The following is a 17,085-nucleotide window of genomic DNA, read 5'->3' on the forward strand; positions in this document are numbered from 1 at the left end:
GGGGCGCTGTGAGGAGATCCGTCATCTGCTGACCCGGTTTGTAAACAGCAGCCGGGCGGTCAGTGGAGGACCGGGCAGCTAATAACTGACATTAAAGCTGTTAGTAATCATGGCTAAATAACAGATAGTTTAATTATTAGTTCAATATATTATTGTCACAGCTTTATCTTTGTTTCAAGTCTTCAGCGGGTAAGTAAACAGTAACCGGATACTCAGAGGCTAAGTTCTGCAGGCTCGCAGTTCTCAGATGAACTCCGTTATAATCTCAGTAAATTTAACTTATTCTACTCGTTTTCTAACCCAGTGTGCATGTCAAACACATTTTCAAGATTTTTTACGAGTGGACTGTAACTTGTGATAAATTCGGCATTAAATGAATCAGACTTTACTCAGCTGTTACTCATTTATTTACATTTAATGTCGGTTTCGGTTCAGGGTTTTCGTCTCTGAATGAACATTTGTAGTGAAAGCTGAACTGAATCACCAGCAAACTGCGGAGTGGATCACATATAGAGGTTTACAGTGTCTGTGTTACACCAGGGTGGAGAGTTTAACGTTACATACATAGACAACTAAAATTGGTAGAAAAGTGAGTGGAGTTTGGTTGGAGATTTTTTTTAAAAGAGATAATGTCGAGGTTGTTGGCAGATTTGGGTTCAGTTTCAGAGACAAGTCATCCACAGTGAAGCTGCGTATTATCGATATTAAAAAATAATTCAATACAAATAATATGCCACTGACTCATTTATCACCGGCAGGGGGAGCTACTGTACTACAGCTACAACAGTCCGGATCCTTCCTTCTCTTAAAGGATAAATCTCCATTTTCATAAATCTGTCTGTCTGTCTGTCTGTCTGTCTCTCAGCAGGATGATCTCTCAGGTCTTCATCTTGTCCTCAAAGGGGGACCACCTCATCTATAAAGACTGTATCCTCCCTCACACCAAATACATTTAATATCTATTAGCTTTTACATTACATTTCACCTTATATTCTATATTTTATATTAATGTTATCATTCAGGAACTCTATTATATCTGTACATTAAAACACTTTATATTATATATTGTTGTGCTGTACACTCTTATATTAGTTATATAGTTTCTGTTTTTATTTCTATTCTCTTTGTAATTGTATATATTTTTATATATATTTATAATTCTTATTTCATAAGAATATATGAGGTGAATGTGATTTTCTGTCTGGTGTTTGTTTTGCTCTTAACGTCGCCATCAGTCCGCGGAGAAGCAGGAAGTGACGTCGTCGGTATTTTCTACGAGAAGGTCACAGCGCTGACCGGAGACCAGCCTCCGGTTGTCATGGTAACCCCATCTCTCTCTGTGTGTGTGTGTGTGTGTGTGTGTGTGTGTGTGTGTGTGTTTTAGGACATTTTAAAGGGACAGTATTTAATTCAGAGGCAATCCTTTATCCAACATACACTGTCAGGTCTGATACAGATTCCGATTATTAGACGATAACCAATCGTTAGTCACACGTCCTGGAAAACCTGGACATTTAGAGACCAGTTTTCCAGGCATGGAAACACCTGGAAATTGATTAAAATGACCAAATATCCTGGAAATAATCTCTGTCGTCCTGGAAAATTTTAAAAATGAATATTAATTTTGAAACTCGACTGTCGGTAGAATAAACTGCAAAACAAAGAGACAAAAAAACCAGCTTGAAAGCCTGAAAGTGACAAAAGGAAAAACAAACAAATTAATATTTAAATTCATTCATTCATAATTACTACAGTTTCAACTTTTTACACATGAATCAATAAGAAATACAGATTTAATGTAATAAGACATCAAATTTAGACAAATTATTGGTCATGATATTTAAGCCAATACATATTTAATAAGCACATACAACATATAATAACAACAACAAATAAATAGGAATAAAAACACATCAGATATTTCCAGAAGTTTTAAGAAGAGATTTAGGAACCATCCAATCAGAGACCTGGATCAATAAAACAATATAATCATCAATAATCCTGCGTTTTGTTCTGCAGAGTCACAAAGATCTTCACTTCGTCCACGTCCGGCAGGGAGGGCTGTACTGGGTCGCCACGACAACGGCTGACTCCTCCCCCTTCACCATCATCGAGTTCCTCAACAGGTACGTCGGTTTTATCTGAGTGAGTCTCTAATCACGATATTTACCACGTTACTGAAACTCAGATCAAATAAACTATTTGATAATCAGTTTAAATGCCTGTCTGTCTGTCTGTCTGTCTGTCTGTCTGCCTGTCTGTCTGTCTGTCTGTCTGTCTGTCTGTCTGTCTCTCTGTCTGCCTGTCTGTCTGTCCTCAGGTTTACAGCTCTGGTTAAAGATTACTGCGGCAGTCTGTCGGAGAAGTCGGTGCAGATGAACTTTGCCCTCATCTACGAGCTGCTGGACGAGGTCGTGGTGAGTCCCAATCGATCACCATCGATCAATATATCAGTTATCAGGAGCCCTCGTCTTTACATCCCATTGAGCATCACAGTTAGTCTCATATTAAAATGTTTATTACAGCAGAAATAAACATGTTTACAGTCTTTAAAGCTCATTTCCCCGTCCATAACTACTGTGTTTCTATATTGAAGCTAATGAGAGACTCTGATAAATGTAACACAGTTTTTGGCAGGTAACAGGATGGTAAATAATAATAATAATAATAATAATAATAATAATAATTTGGTAAATAACGTTATGTAACTTTATAAATGCAAAAAAAAGAAACTGAAATAAAGAAACAGCTTAAATCTCAAAACTATATTTAACAAAGCAACAAGAAAACCTCAGACAGAGGAATCTCTAACAGCTACAGCGTAACGTTAAATACCATGAAAGAGGAAAGAACTGTCTGTCTGTCTGTCTGTCTGTCTCTCAGGACTACGGTTACATCCAGACGACGTCCTCTGACGTTCTGAAGAACTTCATCCAGACCGAGGCGGTCTCCTCCAGACCGTTCAGCCTGTTTGACCTCAGTAACGTCGGTTTGGTACGTCAACAGCACCTGTTAGTCAGAGGTCAGAGGTCACTGAGGTGTGAGACAGGACAGGGGAAGGGCAACAGTTTGTAAAAACAAACCTGGAATAAGTTTTTTCAGATTTTTTTTATAAAAAGAAAAATTCCAGTTTCAGTGTCAACCGACAGCATCGACTCCATAAACAACATTTAACTTTTCTTATTTAGCTTTATAAGTATTTGTCTGCAGCTATTAGGATTATTAATGTGCTCATTAATGTTCAGTGTTTGTCAACAATCATGAAGTCTCCTATGAAAACATATTTTATATGATTACAACTGTGTTTCACTATATTATCCTTCAGTATCCTGAGAGCCTCCACCAGAGGTTGTCCATGTGTCTGCAGCTACAATATAGTGTGTTATAATAAACCTACATCCACTAACAGTAGTTGTTGTTGTTTGTTCCACTAACAGTAGTTGTTGTTTGTTCCACTAACAGTTGTTGTTGTTTGTTCCACTAACAGTAGTTGTTGTTTGTTCCACTAACAGTAGTTGTTGTTGTTTGTTCCACTAACAGTAGTTGTTGTTTGTTCCACTAACAGTAGTTGTTGTTTGTTCCACTGACAGTAGTTGTTGGTTGTTGTTTGTTCCACTAACAGTAGTTGTTGTTGTTTGTTCCACTAACAGTAGTTGTTGTTTGTCCCACTAACAGTAGTTGTTGGTTGTTGTTTGTTCCACTAACAGTAGTTGTTGTTGTTTGTCCCACTAACAGTAGTTGTTGTTTGTTCCACTAACAGTAGTTGTTGGTTGTTGTTTGTTCCACTAACAGTAGTTGTTGTTTGTTCCACTAACAGTAGTTGTTGTTTGTTCCACTGACAGTAGTTGTTGTTTGTTCCACTAACAGTAGTTGTTGTTTGTTCCACTAACAGTAGTTGTTGGTTGTTGTTTGTTCCACTAACAGTAGTTGTTGTTGTTTGTTCCACTAACAGTAGTTGTTGTTTGTTCCACTAACAGTAGTTGTTTGTTCCACTAACAGTAGTTGTTGTTTGTTCCACTAACAGTAGTTGTTGTTGTTTGTTCCACTAACAGTAGTTGTTGTTTGTTCCACTAACAGTAGTTGTTGTTTGTTCCACTAACAGTAGTTGTTGTTGTTTGTTCCACTAACAGTAGTTGTTGTTTGTTCCACTAACAGTAGTTGTTGTTTGTTCCACTGACAGTAGTTGTTGTTTGTTCCACTAACAGTAGTTGTTGTTGTTTGTTCCACTAACAGTAGTTGTTGTTTGTCCCACTAACAGTAGTTGTTGGTTGTTGTTTGTTCCACTAACAGTAGTTGTTGTTGTTTGTCCCACTAACAGTAGTTGTTGGTTGTTGTTTGTTCCACTAACAGTAGTTGTTGGTTGTTGTTTGTTCCACTAACAGTAGTTGTTGTTGTTTGTTCCACTAACAGTAGTTGTTGTTTGTTCCACTGACAGTAGTTGTTGTTTGTTCCACTAACAGTAGTTGTTGTTTGTTCCACTAACAGTAGTTGTTGGTTGTTGTTTGTTCCACTAACAGTAGTTGTTGTTGTTTGTTCCACTAACAGTAGTTGTTGTTTGTTCCACTAACAGTAGTTGTTGTTTGTTCCACTAACAGTAGTTGTTGTTGTTTGTTCCACTAACAGTAGTTGTTGTTTGTTCCACTAACAGTAGTTGTTGTTTGTTCCACTAACAGTAGTTGTTGTTTGTTCCACTGACAGTAGTTGTTGTTTGTTCCACTGACAGTAGTTGTTGTTTGTCCCACTAACAGTGTTGTTGGTTGTTGTTTGTTCCACTAACAGTAGTTGTTGTTGTTTGTCCCACTAACAGTAGTTGTTGGTTGTTGTTTGTTCCACTAACAGTAGTTGTTGTTGTTTGTTCCACTAACAGTAGTTGTTGTTGTTTGTTCCACTAACAGTAGTTGTTGTTTGTTCCACTAACAGTAGTTGTTGTTGTTTGTTCCACTAACAGTAGTTGTTGTTGTTTGTTCCACTAACAGTAGTTGTTGTTTGTTCCACTAACAGTAGTTGTTGTTTGTTCCACTAACAGTAGTTGTTGGTTGTTGTTTGTTCCACTAACAGTAGTTGTTGTTGTTTGTTCCACTAACAGTAGTTGTTGTTGTTTGTTCCACTAACAGTAGTTGTTGTTGTTTGTTCCACTAACAGTAGTTGTTGTTTGTTCCACTAACAGTAGTTGTTGTTTGTCCCACTAACAGTAGTTGTTGTTGTTTGTCCCACTAACAGTAGTTGTTGTTGTTTGTTCCACTAACAGTAGTTGTTGTTTGTTCCACTAACAGTAGTTGTTTGTTCCACTAACAGTAGTTGTTGTTTGTTCCACTAACAGTAGTTGTTGTTTGTTCCACTGACAGTAAACAAACCACAGAGAGGCTGCGATACAACACAGGCAGAGGGAGAGAGACACCATGTGACTGTATATAGAGAATATAATGTTTACTGATATATTAATGTTGTTTTGTTGTTGTTTTCCTGCAGTTTGGAGCAGAGACACAACAGAGTAAAGTGGCTCCGAGCTCTGCAGCCACCAGGCCCATCCAGTCCAGCAGAGAGCAGGTACACAACGTCACACCTCCAGTCCTGACGAAGAACACGAAGACCCTCTGACACCCTAAATACCCACTATAACTTTTTATTCTCCAGTTCCCTTCAGTTTTTAAATAACAGAACAAAAGAGTTCCCACTGGTCACGACAGTCCTGGAACATGTTGGCAGTTTTCAGACAGGGAAGTTGATAAAGTCTGTGAGGAAGTCGTGAATTTCTGGGACTTTTTGGTCATTTTAGTATAATTTTTATCTTTTAGAAAACACACGTAAACATGAACAAACCAGAGACAGGAGCAGTTTAAGGCCTGGAACTACCTGCCTGAACCCGCTGGGTCTTCATCCCCAGAGTCAGAGTCCTGGTCGGAGCCACTGGACATCAGCCGGCCTCCGTCCGTCCGCCCTGCTCCGGTTCTGTGGCTCATTTCTTTCCCGCTTGTTAACAGTATTCCCTGCTGGGTCCTACGCTAGGAACTCCCCCTGACAGCTAATAGGACCACTAACTAGCTAATAGCAGCTAGTACAGTTAGCATATGCAGCAGTACAGCGGTCAGATACTTTCTGTGTTACAAGAGAAAAGGTTGTTTTTGTTTTCCTGTGACTGTCTGAAAGTGGGTTGACTAAGACTCTTCTTAACAACTAACGGTTAAGTCGCACTATCAAGAAAACAAGAACAGGATGAAGAACCCAAAGCAAACATTTGAATTCGACAAAGTTTCACATGGATCAAACTCACGTCGTCTGAATGTTTGTTTAAGTATTAATGAACTTCCATCAGTTCGTCCAGGATTGGGCGTTCGAGTTGTTTTTTTTACCGGGCTGGGAGTTTTAACAGTAACTTCCAGTAAATAGTCTGGGCCCAGCTCGACTTCCTGAAACAGACCTCTCAGTTTCCACGTATGTGTTTTTCCAGGGAGGGAAGAGCGAGATATTTGTGGACGTGATCGAGAGGATGTCGGTCGTCATCGGCACCAACGTGAGTAACAATCTGTCTGTAACATCTAACACTCCTCAGCAGTGTTACCATGTCTTCAGTGTTGTTATTATGAGTGTGGAGTTTCAGCTGCAGACTCTGATCAGTATCAGCTGTCAGATCCTGTTCTGGTGCTTAAACCTGGTTTCTGTCTGCTGGGTGATGGTTTGTGCTGCAGGGAGTTCTGATGAAGGCCGACGTCGAGGGAGAGATCAGAGTCAAGTGCTACATGCCGAGCTGCTCAGGTGAGTTTGAACATAAAGGGGTTAATGCTGCAGGTTGTTATTGTCGCTGCTGTTGCACAACCATCCCCGGACTGCAGGTTGAGAACCACTGATACACAGTCCTGTGACTCTACACCAGCCTCTGATGATTCATAATGTCCACAATCTAACACGCTGTCCTTCAACAGAAATGAGAATCGGTCTGAACGAAGAATTCAGCATTGGAAAGTCACAGCTCAGAGGTAACACACACACACACACACACACACACACACACACACACACACACACACACACACACACATACTCACTCACTCACTCATTCTCACACACACACACACACACACACACACACACACACACACACACACACACACACACTCACTCACTCACTCATTCTCACACACACACACACACACACACACACACACACACACACACACACACACACACACAAACTCTCACACACACACACACACACACACACACACACACTCACACACATACTCTCACACACACACACACACACACTCGAAAATGAAATCACAGAAGCTTTTTGTTTTCTGATGAAGGTAAAATGTGACAAACAGCATTATTATATATAACATGTTTGTTTTCTTAACAAAATGTTACATTATCATAATTTTAATAGTTTTTCAGTGAAAACATAATAACATAAATAGTTTTTACCGTATCGTGCAGCCCTGGTATCGGCCTTGTTGACTGATATCAGTGTTTATCTGTTATCTTACATCAGTTTTGCTCTGACTAAATGTTGGCTGTCAAACTCAAACACTGGAGAAATAATCAGCTCAGTTTTCCAGCACAAACAGCGGCGTGCTCCACGCAGCAGCACGGACAGCGAGCGGCTGTTCACCTCTGAGTTACTTATCTTTGGTTTTTTTTATGTCTTTGTTGCACAAATAGGTGAATAAATAAGCTAAAAGCTAATCTCAACATTCAACAACAGCAGCCTCTAAAGCGCTCTGGATACTTGTGAGACTGCGAATATATTCATTTAATTTCCATTGTTGCAGATCTCCTGGGACATTATATGTGGGTTATTCATATTTGTGTATGTTGGGGCTGATTAATGCATATGAATATTTCCACGAGGGGTGGATCATGTAAATGAGCAGACATGAAAATAAAGAGTCCCCAGCTGAACTGGAAGCGGTGCAGTTCCCCGTCAGCACCTTAAACCCACCCGGGCTCTTCGAGTGAGTTACAAAGGGAACTTAAACCTGTGACCCAGTTTGATTTGAATCCAAACGCATTAATGAAACCAGAGTTAGAAAGTAAAACAAACACTGATTTGTGTCGTCAGGTCTGTCTGTGGATAAACACTGGAGCAGTTTGACAGACAGAAGATGTTTTTATTAAAAACAGATGGACTTCATTTCCTCCAACATTTAATTTCCTCCTGTTGTTTTTCACAGCAGCTGTCAAATCGGCGAGAAATGTGTCTGTATTTATTTATGACCTTATTTCAGGGTGAATTAAAAAGTCTTGTTACACTTGGCTCTCTGAAACCTGCACGTACACGTTCATTCACGAACCTGACGGTGGTTTTATAACAGATTTATTTTTAAATACTTTGTGTTTTTGTTGGCAGGTGGTGATCAAACACTAAAATCTGACTTTAACTGGGGTGAAATATTTCTCATTAGTCAGTGCAGGCGGAGGTTTTATGGGGTTTTCATGGTGTCTCTGATCCGCAGTATTTTTTGTATTCAGGTTACGGGGCCGCTGTTCGTGTCGATGAGTGCAGCTTCCACCAGGCGGTCCGACTGGATGAGTTCGACAGCCACCGGATCCTCCGACTCTGTCCCAGCCAGGGAGAGGTGATAGATATATAGATAGATATAGATTATTTATCTCCAATTGGACGTTGGCACGTTAGAGCGGCAGAACACAAACCACACAAAGAATAGTGGAAACAAAAGTTCTACAAAATGCAGTAGAGCGTTAAAAGGATAGAGACATATATATCTATATAGTCACATCTTAAGTTTTCTTAATTATCATAAAAGAAATCAACAAATCTGAACTATAACCTGGATTACAGGATTTACCTAGGTGTCCCTAATTAACAGAACAAACTGCTCAACAGTAAACGGCTCATAGAACTAAATACTTTGTTTTGTTGCTGCTGAACTTAAATGTCTCACTGAGCCTCTTTCTCAGATTCCTGCCTTAAAGGAGCAGTAAGATCACTTAATAGACTGATTATCTTTCTTCTTGTTGGACATTTGTTGTATTTTATTTGTGTGAAAATGAGACTGAAAACTCTCCTCGTTGTGTTCACAGACAGTCCGACATCTGAGACTCACGCGGTCCATGTTTTGTTCTTTGTGTGCACAGAGGAAGGTTTCCCTTTCTCAGTTTGTCGTGTTTGTGCTTCGGTCATGGTTCAGGTCAATGAGCTGATATCAGCCGATAATATCGACCCGCTCCTGTATGGTTTGTGTGCCTTCGGGGCGTCCGCAGCATCCTCTTCATCTCTCTCCTGCTCTTCCTCCTGCTGCAGCAAACGGTGATGCAGTACCAGCTGAGTGATGATCTGCCTTCAGCGCCTCCTTTCCGCCTCTTCCCAACCATCGAGAGAGACAGCGGAGGAAGGTTAGAGTCCCTCAGTCCACCTAACTTATCTCCACTCTGGAAACTGTTGTTGGTTTTTATTGTTGTTCTAACCGGACAAACACAGAGGAAGTACAACGGCTCTCTGTACGTTCTCTCCTCAGTTACTGTACAGTCGACGTTAGAGCCTCAGAGGCAGTTTGTAACAAAATCAGTTACTAAAATATCTGATTAACTAGTTTAGATGATAGGACGACATGTTAACTCTCTATCTCCCCCGGTGGCTGACTGCAGTATAGACTCTCTCTCTCTATCTCCCCCGTGTGTGTGTGTGTGTGTGTGTGTGTGTGTGTGTGTGTGTGTGTGTGTGTGTGTGTGTGTGTGTGTGTGTGTGTGTGTGTGTGTGTGTGTGTGTGTGTGTTTTATAAAATGTAATTATTATAAATATATTGTCTGTGTGTCGTCACTCTGATTGTGGCTTAAAGAGATAAATGTGAATCCTTAGGGGCCGGCACTCATCAATGTCACAGTCGGCCCAGACAGCCAATCAAATCAAGCAAGAGGCGGGCTTTACTATTTTACCACCTGAAGTTTGACGTTTATTTTTTAAAGAAGAAACATTATTTAACACGAGGACTTTTTTCCTGGGAGAATATTTTCGTGGTTGTGCGTGCAGTAGCGGTGTGTCTCTGTGTGATCGGGCTCGTGGAGTGGCTCAGGAGGTAGAGCAGGTCGTCCACCAATCACAAGGTTGGCAGTTTGATCCCCGGCTCCTCCCAGAGTGCCCCTGAGCAACATACTGAACCCCAAATGGCTCCAGATGCTGTGTTAGTTTCTTTTCTTCCTTTGTGATGAACCTTTACTATCACTGTGTGAATGCATGTAGTGTGAACTCATGAGAGGTGTATTCGCACGGGACTAGTATTACCTGGGGACCTCTAGTAACTTGTAAAAACTACGGAGGTTGTCTGTGATCTTAATCCTGCGCGAATCTGCCATGTCCGTAATTTGTAAAGTAAAAATTCCACCGCAAATGACCTACCATATTTCGCCCAGCACAGAGGTCATGTAATAATATTAGTCCCGTGCGAATCGGCATCTCTGTTTTCCGTGCCTTTTTTCTGCCTTTTTCCCGGTCGAGAATTATGGAGGCTGCGTTGGCATTTATAAATGAAAGTTTTGACAGCATTTCGATGTTTGTGGGCATGCTGGGAAAACAGCAGACGGACACTGATATGAGAAAGATGTTCGAGCCGTTCTGCAGCATAGAGGAGTGCACGGTGCTCTGCGGGCCCGACGGTACCAGCAAAGGTAACGTCAGATCAGTAACAGACTGTTACACATCGGTTACGCAGAGCCTTGACATCATATCCGGGGGATAATGTCAGTAAATTCAAGTTAAAACACAGACTTCGCTTATCCCGTGCGAATAGGGCTTTAGTCTGTTATATGAAATATTAGAGAGAGTATAAGAGGTCAGAGGTCAAAACCTTCTGCTCACAGTTCTTGCTCTGCAGGCTGCTGATGTACCTGAAGCTCCGCTGTGATCTGCCACCAAAGAGGTCAGTTTGGGTTGAAACCCTCAACTATTGATCACCTTTTTGTAGCTTTTGTGCTGTATGTCGCAGTGTTATTGACACCGTGTTAACGAACATACTGATGATCAGTTGATGCTGATGATGAGGATGATGAAGATTGTTTTGTTCTTGCAGCGCTGCCATCAACGTCTGCGCCACCATCCCCGTCCCCAAAGGCTCTGTGAGGTGAGACACTCCCATTCAAATGCAGCTGCTCTCCTGAAACGAATGTTTGCTATTGAAATCAGTCGGTATGTAAAGAGGCTCGCAGGACGACTCTGTTTAGTTTTTTTATTTGAATATGACTCGTTCAGAGGAAGTTACGAGAGTTCCTCGTCCGAAATCAAAGGTTAAAAGCTGCGTCCGCTGTTAGTTTGGTTTTTAAATATAAAACAACATTAACAAAGTAGGAAGCATCACAGATGAGCAGAAGGAAGCGATCCTGATTTGTTATTTAAAGTTATGGAAATGTAAGCTGTGTATAGCTCAGTGAGAGTTCAACTACATTTAAACACCATCTATTTCTCTCAGTTTGAACCTTTCTTCCACCAGAGGATCGGTTCAGTTGGTCAAATACAGAATATGACCTTTTATTTGACCTTTTATTTTATTATTTACCTTTTAATTAATTTTATTTTACCAGGTAAGACATTAAGAACAACTCTTTTTTTACAGTAATAAATCAAACAGCAGTAAAACAATTTTTTAGGCCTCATTAAGGAGAGTTTTACCTTTAGGACCATTTTTCTATCATTAATAAACTGACTCAGTCACATATATTAGAGATATTTCATATTATATTCAAAACTGAACAATGAACTCAGCAAGTTTGTGTAAAACCAGAGATTTGAGCAGATTATTTCCTTTTTAGGGAACTTTTTATACACATTTGTGACCGTTACCATAAATGCCGACCACAATAGAGAGGAAGTGCTGTCCTGTAAACCTCTGGAAAGTGTCCTGGAAAGGTCCTTAAACTTTATTGTCCAGACGAGGCCGGACAATCAGCGTTAGCAGGCTGTGATGGTGTGTAACTCCCGTCGCTGCATCGATGCAGAATCTTCCATCAGGATGCGTCTTAGATTAAAAACCTCGATCCAGGACGACCAGAGTCAAGATCTCCAGAAACCGGTGACTGCGGTTATATTCAACGAACCGGCTGCTGCACGTATCCAGCTGTGATGCACATGAACGCACCCTCCTGTAGCTCATTGTTCAGGTCGGTCGTGGGTCAGTTACATCATCTAAAGCTCTCAGTGGGATTATCTATCAAATCACCTCTGAAAGCCTCCCTGCCTCTGTAACAGCATCTGACCTCTGACCCCCTCTGGGGTCACCTGTAGTTGATGAACAACAAGTTTATTGTTTGATTGTGAACACAGGTGAACTGTGTGTGTGTGTGTGTGTGTGTGTGTGTGTGTGTGGGGGGGGGGGTTCCAGTCTGTCTCAGGAGCTCAGCAGTCCGGATCAGAGCGCCGAGCTGAAGCTGCAGAACAGAGCCGTCGACTGGAAGATCCCTCGCTTCCCCGGAGGAACACAACTGTCTGCTCTGTTCAAGGTGACCACACACACACACACACACACACACACACACACACACACACACACGGTCTCTGTAGGTCTGAAATATCTCAACATCTATTGGTTGGATTGTGTCCCCCTCACTTTGAATTGTAATAACTTTATTGATCCTCTAGCGCCGTCATCAACATTTAATGTGGCCAACACTTTGGTTTATGACCAAATACCTGCACAGGTAACGACTTCCCATCAGCCTCAGCTCCTCTTTGTGTTTGCTGCTAATTAAAAGAAGTTAGCATGCTAACAGGCTGAACTTGTTAGCATCCATATGTTAGCATTGTCATTGTAAGTATGTTAGTATTTAGCTCCGAGCACTGGCTCACCGAGCTGCTAGCACATCTGTAGTAATTCATCAACATTTAGTTTGAGTATTGTGCTCCTTAAAATGTGCATGTATAGGTACATATGTTTTAGAGCTGCAACGATTAGTCAATTCATTGATCGACAGAAAGTTGATCTGAAACTGTTGAAATATATAAATATATTCTCAACCAACCATAAAACTAAATAATCTGGTTTTAAGGTTCCGATTTTATTCAGGATCTCGGGGCTCCTGCATCGTTCAGTCACACAAACCGCCGACCTCTGGGACTTCACGTTTCCTTTTTGGTGGCTGAACATCGGGAATGTGTCGTCGTTATCTCTCATAATGTGTAACGCAGATGTTTCTTACAGGAAACGCACAGACAGACGTTGTTTGGAAAGAGCTGAACGACCTGATTCACTGAGGTCACGACACGTACGGTGGGCAGTGAAGGCCACATGACGTGTGTCGAGCGTCGCTCTTCGCGTTGATAGGAAGCATCAATTTGCTGGAGCTGCTCTGATTACAAATACAAACAGCAGGGGGCAGTGTTGTCTCAGTTAACGAGATCGAACCTCCACTGTTTACTTTGTTCTGACTGAAATTGATCGAACTGTACGAATACTAATAATGCTGATATTTAAGAGCCTCCAGCAGACAGTGGTGTGTTTAAGCCTTCATCATAAAAACACTTTGCTGTACCGACTCTTCGGTCCGTGATCCCGTTTTACTGTCTGACCAAGCTCAAAATTTCAGGGTTCCCACGTGTCCTGGAAAATCTGGAAATTTAGAGACTAGTTTTCCAGTCTTGGAAACACCTGGAAATTAATCAAAATGATCCTGGAAATAATGTTTGTTGTCGGTCAGTGAGGAGATCACATAAACCTAGATGTGTAATGGACACTTCCCACCTCTTCCTTTAACAGGTTAGAAGATACATTTTCTGTAAAATAAAATAAATTCTACTTGGTTTGATCTGATATTTACGAAGAAAAACACAGAAATGAGAAGAGTAAAGAAAAGAAACCACAGCCAGGGTCAGCCAACGGCTCGGCTCTCCTGCTGTGTCTCGTGGAGTTTAATGAGGAAATATTTTATTTTAAGAGCACAATGGACAGTTTGAAGCGGGGCGATGCCAAACTGGGTGTGGGGGTAGTTCATTTTAGGAGGGGCATTACGACACTGTTGGCTGTTCGGCTCACACAGGAGGAGGATTTTAAATTCTATTCTACATTTTACAGGGAGCCAATGCAGAGAAGCTAGTACAAGAGAGATGTGATCTCTTTTTCTAGTTCCTGTCAGTACTCATGCTGCAGCGTTCTGAATTACTTGGAGCGTTTTAATGGACTTATTGGGGCAACCTGATAATAAAGAGTTGCAGTAATCCAGCCTTGAAGTAACAAATGCATGGATTAGTTTTTCTGCATCTGTCTGTGATAGTATGTGTCTAATTTTTCTAATATTACGTAAATGAAAGAAGGCAGTCCTAGAGGTTTGCTTTATGTGGGAGTTAAATGACAAATCCTGATCAAAGATAACTCCAAGATTCCTGACAGTGGTGCTAGAGGCCAAGTTAATGCCATCTAGAGTAACTATATCTTTAGACAGTGAGTCTCTAAGGTTTTTGGGGCCAAGAACAAGAATTTCGTTTTTTTCTGAGTTTAACATCAGAAAATTGCAGGTCATCCAGGATTTTATGTCCTTAAGACATGTTTGTAATTTAGATAATTGATTAATTTCATTTGGCTTGATTGATAGATATAACTGCGTATCATCTGCATAACAGTGAAAGTTAATGGAGTGATTCCTAATAATGTTGCCTAAAGGGAGCATATATAAAGTAAATAGTATTGGTCCAAGTACAGAACCTTGTGGAACTCCATGACTCAAAAAATCCTCAAATAACCTATTGTTATGTAGAAAGTCACACAACTCTTTGGCGACTACTTTCTCCAGAATCTTAGAGAGGAAGGGGAGGTTAGAGATCGGTCTATAGTTGGCTAAAACCCCTCGGTCAAGAGTGGACTTTTTAAGAAGGGGTTTAATTACAGCTACTTTAAAGGACTGTGGTACATATCCTGATAATAAAGAAAGATTAATCATATCCAGTAAAGAAGTGCCAATTAAGGGAACAACTTCTTTAAGCAGCCTAGTTGGGATCGGGTCCAACAGACAGGTTGATGGCTTCGATGAAGAAATGATTGAAGTTAACTGATGAAGATCGATAGCAGAAAAACAGTCTTAATATATATCTAAGTTTACATTGACAGAAGTCCCTGAACTTGGAGAGCCACTGATAATTGTTGATGGCAGTTGGTGATTAATTTTTTCTCTAATAGTAATAATTTTATTATAGAAGAAGCTCATGAAGTCATTGCTACTTAAGTTTATGGGGATATGTATTTACAGATCTAAATACACAAAAACACTGTAAGGTCTGACATTGTTCTGTGACTTTGGTACCAGTCGCTCATACAGCTGTTACAGCTGTCACAAACACACTGTCAGTACATACATGTGACCTTGTATCTGATATTAACTGGCACAAACTCAAATATCAAAAATCGAATATCGTCACCGGAGTCGACGGGAAGCTTCAAAAGCAGAAACTGACTTCCAACGCTGGCGAGAAGATTCACATTTTTGCTTATTGAATACAATAATTCTTACTCAGCGACTTGTTTCACTTCTCCTTTAGGAGCTCTGTTTAACATGTATTCACTCTGTGTGGTTTATTGTGTGGTTTTCAACCTTTTAAAGAACCGTTTAACCTTTTAGAGGTGATAGAGGTTGAAGTTGTGACAGAGGCAGCGATACAGCGAAAGGAAAGTGAAGGAAGAGGTTGAGCAGTTTAGTGCTCAGTCACAGCTAATTTAAATTATTATTTTATTTTAAGAGCACAATGGACAGTTTGAAACGGGGCGATGCCAAACTGGGTGTGGGGGTAGTTCATTTTAGGAGGGGCATTACGACACTGTTGGCTGTTCGGCTCACATTTGGCCAGTGGCGGCGCTTCTCTTGGATCCTGTTTCAGGTTCTTAAATGTGAGAATTTACTGCTTGTGTTTGTTTCACATTAAAGCAAATTGTTTCACTTCTCTGGTGTTTGACATACCGAACAATTAATAGATTGATGAAGACAATAATCAATAGGAACGTTGCAGCCCTGATAAGTTTAACTTCTTTCTAGGAAATCACAGATTAGACCTGTGTGATGGGATTTAAGGAGTCTGAAGCAGAGTGGATTTGGGTTTTCCTGTGTGAGTTAACCAGGAAACAACAGCCTGCGTCTGTGTGATGAACTCACGGTGACTCCTGTCTGTCCTCAGCTGGAGGTCCCCGGCCTCAGCTCGGCCTCCATGCTGGAGGTCGGTCCGGTTGGCCTGAGCTTCGAGCTGCCCAAGCTCACCGTCACGGGGCTGCAGATCCGCTTCCTCCGCCTGTCCCCTATCCAGCCGGGCCCGTCGCAGCGCTGGGTCCGATACGTCACGCACTCCGACTCCTACACCATCAGGATTTAACTCCAGTCACCTCCCGGTCTGACCACTCATCAGTTTCATGATGGGAGGAAGTAGATTTCACAATAAGATGTACAAACTGTAAATGTTTTATTAAATATTGACTGTATTTATTTCTGTTCTCTGCAGATTTATTACTCCACAGGAAGCAACCATTGTGCTGGTTTTAATTAAATGATCAGTCTCGTGATGTTCTGTATTTCTCTTCATGTCTACAATCCTTGTTCAGACTCTTTTCATTACGCTCATTTATGCTTCCTCACGTCATCTCTCCCCCCTCCACCACCACGTAGAAATGCTGCCGGCTGAAGAACACGAGTGCTGTTTGTATGTTTCTTATGATTAATTGACCATTTTAAAATCATTCTTTATGGTCAGAGCTGCCAGTATGGAGATCTACACACAGTGTAACAGAATACAGTCACATAATGTTGTGTGTGATAAATAATCTACAGGATCATTTAATCTCAGACTGTTTGGTTTTTGTGCTTTTTTTATTTTACACTACAGTCCACAACAACATTGTTACGCAGCTCTTTGGGTTTTATTGTGCAGATAATAATAATATAATAATCTTGAGCAAAAACAGATCTGGATGAATTTTAATCAGATTACTTTCTGTTTAGGGAACTTTTTATACATTCTCTGTCTGAATTATGTTTTTATTCTAACTTTTAACCATCATACAGATTGAACAGGATTCTTCTCCCTGACACTTGTTCTGTTAGACAGTTTACTTTCACAGAAGTAAAGTCCCCTTTAAAGGCTCTTATATACTCGCCGTTCCCGACCTA

The 17,085-nt window shown here is 40.8% G+C and overlaps 1 protein-coding gene and 1 long non-coding RNA gene across 4 annotated transcripts in view; one reads left to right on the forward strand and one right to left on the reverse strand.

Moving 5' to 3' along the window:
- The window catches only part of LOC127360471 (uncharacterized), a 114,335-nt gene that overhangs the window by 52,187 nt on the left and 45,063 nt on the right, over positions 1-17,085 (reverse strand). The gene's annotated exons all lie outside the window — the stretch shown is intronic.
- On the forward strand, positions 4-16,761 carry ap4m1 (adaptor related protein complex 4 subunit mu 1). 3 transcript variants are annotated; one of them, XM_051394870.1, is made up of 16 exons: positions 4-189; positions 866-927; positions 1,236-1,321; positions 2,020-2,126; positions 2,321-2,417; positions 2,884-2,994; positions 5,470-5,547; positions 6,449-6,511; positions 6,687-6,753; positions 6,921-6,974; positions 8,470-8,576; positions 9,263-9,354; positions 10,830-10,874; positions 11,025-11,075; positions 12,330-12,447; positions 16,103-16,761. In XM_051394870.1, the coding sequence occupies exons 2-16, from the start codon at positions 870-872 to the stop codon at positions 16,292-16,294; spliced, it is 1,326 nt and encodes a 441-aa protein (XP_051250830.1). In that variant the 5' UTR covers positions 4-189; positions 866-869; the 3' UTR covers positions 16,295-16,761. The 3 variants fall into 3 exon arrangements, with proteins under 3 accessions (XP_051250830.1, XP_051250831.1, XP_051250832.1); XM_051394871.1 differs by having other exon boundaries at positions 869-927; XM_051394872.1 differs by lacking the exon at positions 16,103-16,761 and adding an exon at positions 15,964-16,087.

The sequence above is a fragment of the Dicentrarchus labrax genome, unplaced genomic scaffold, assembly GCF_905237075.1.
Source record: "Dicentrarchus labrax unplaced genomic scaffold, dlabrax2021, whole genome shotgun sequence".
In the NCBI taxonomy this organism is placed as follows: Eukaryota; Metazoa; Chordata; class Actinopteri; family Moronidae; genus Dicentrarchus; species Dicentrarchus labrax.

What these genes read in the sequence shown, in the direction of transcription:
- ap4m1 (XM_051394870.1), top strand. Translation starts at nt 870, where the DNA reads ATGATCTCTCAGGTCTTCATCTTGTCCTCAAAGGGGGACCACCTCATC. An exon ending in AGCTGCTGGACGAGGTCGTG is followed by an intron (nt 2,418 to 2,883) that starts GTGAGTCCCAAT and finishes TCTGTCTCTCAG; the next exon opens with GACTACGGTTACATCCAGAC. An exon ending in GAGAGAGACAGCGGAGGAAG is followed by an intron (nt 9,355 to 10,829) that starts GTTAGAGTCCCT and finishes CTTGCTCTGCAG; the next exon opens with GCTGCTGATGTACCTGAAGC.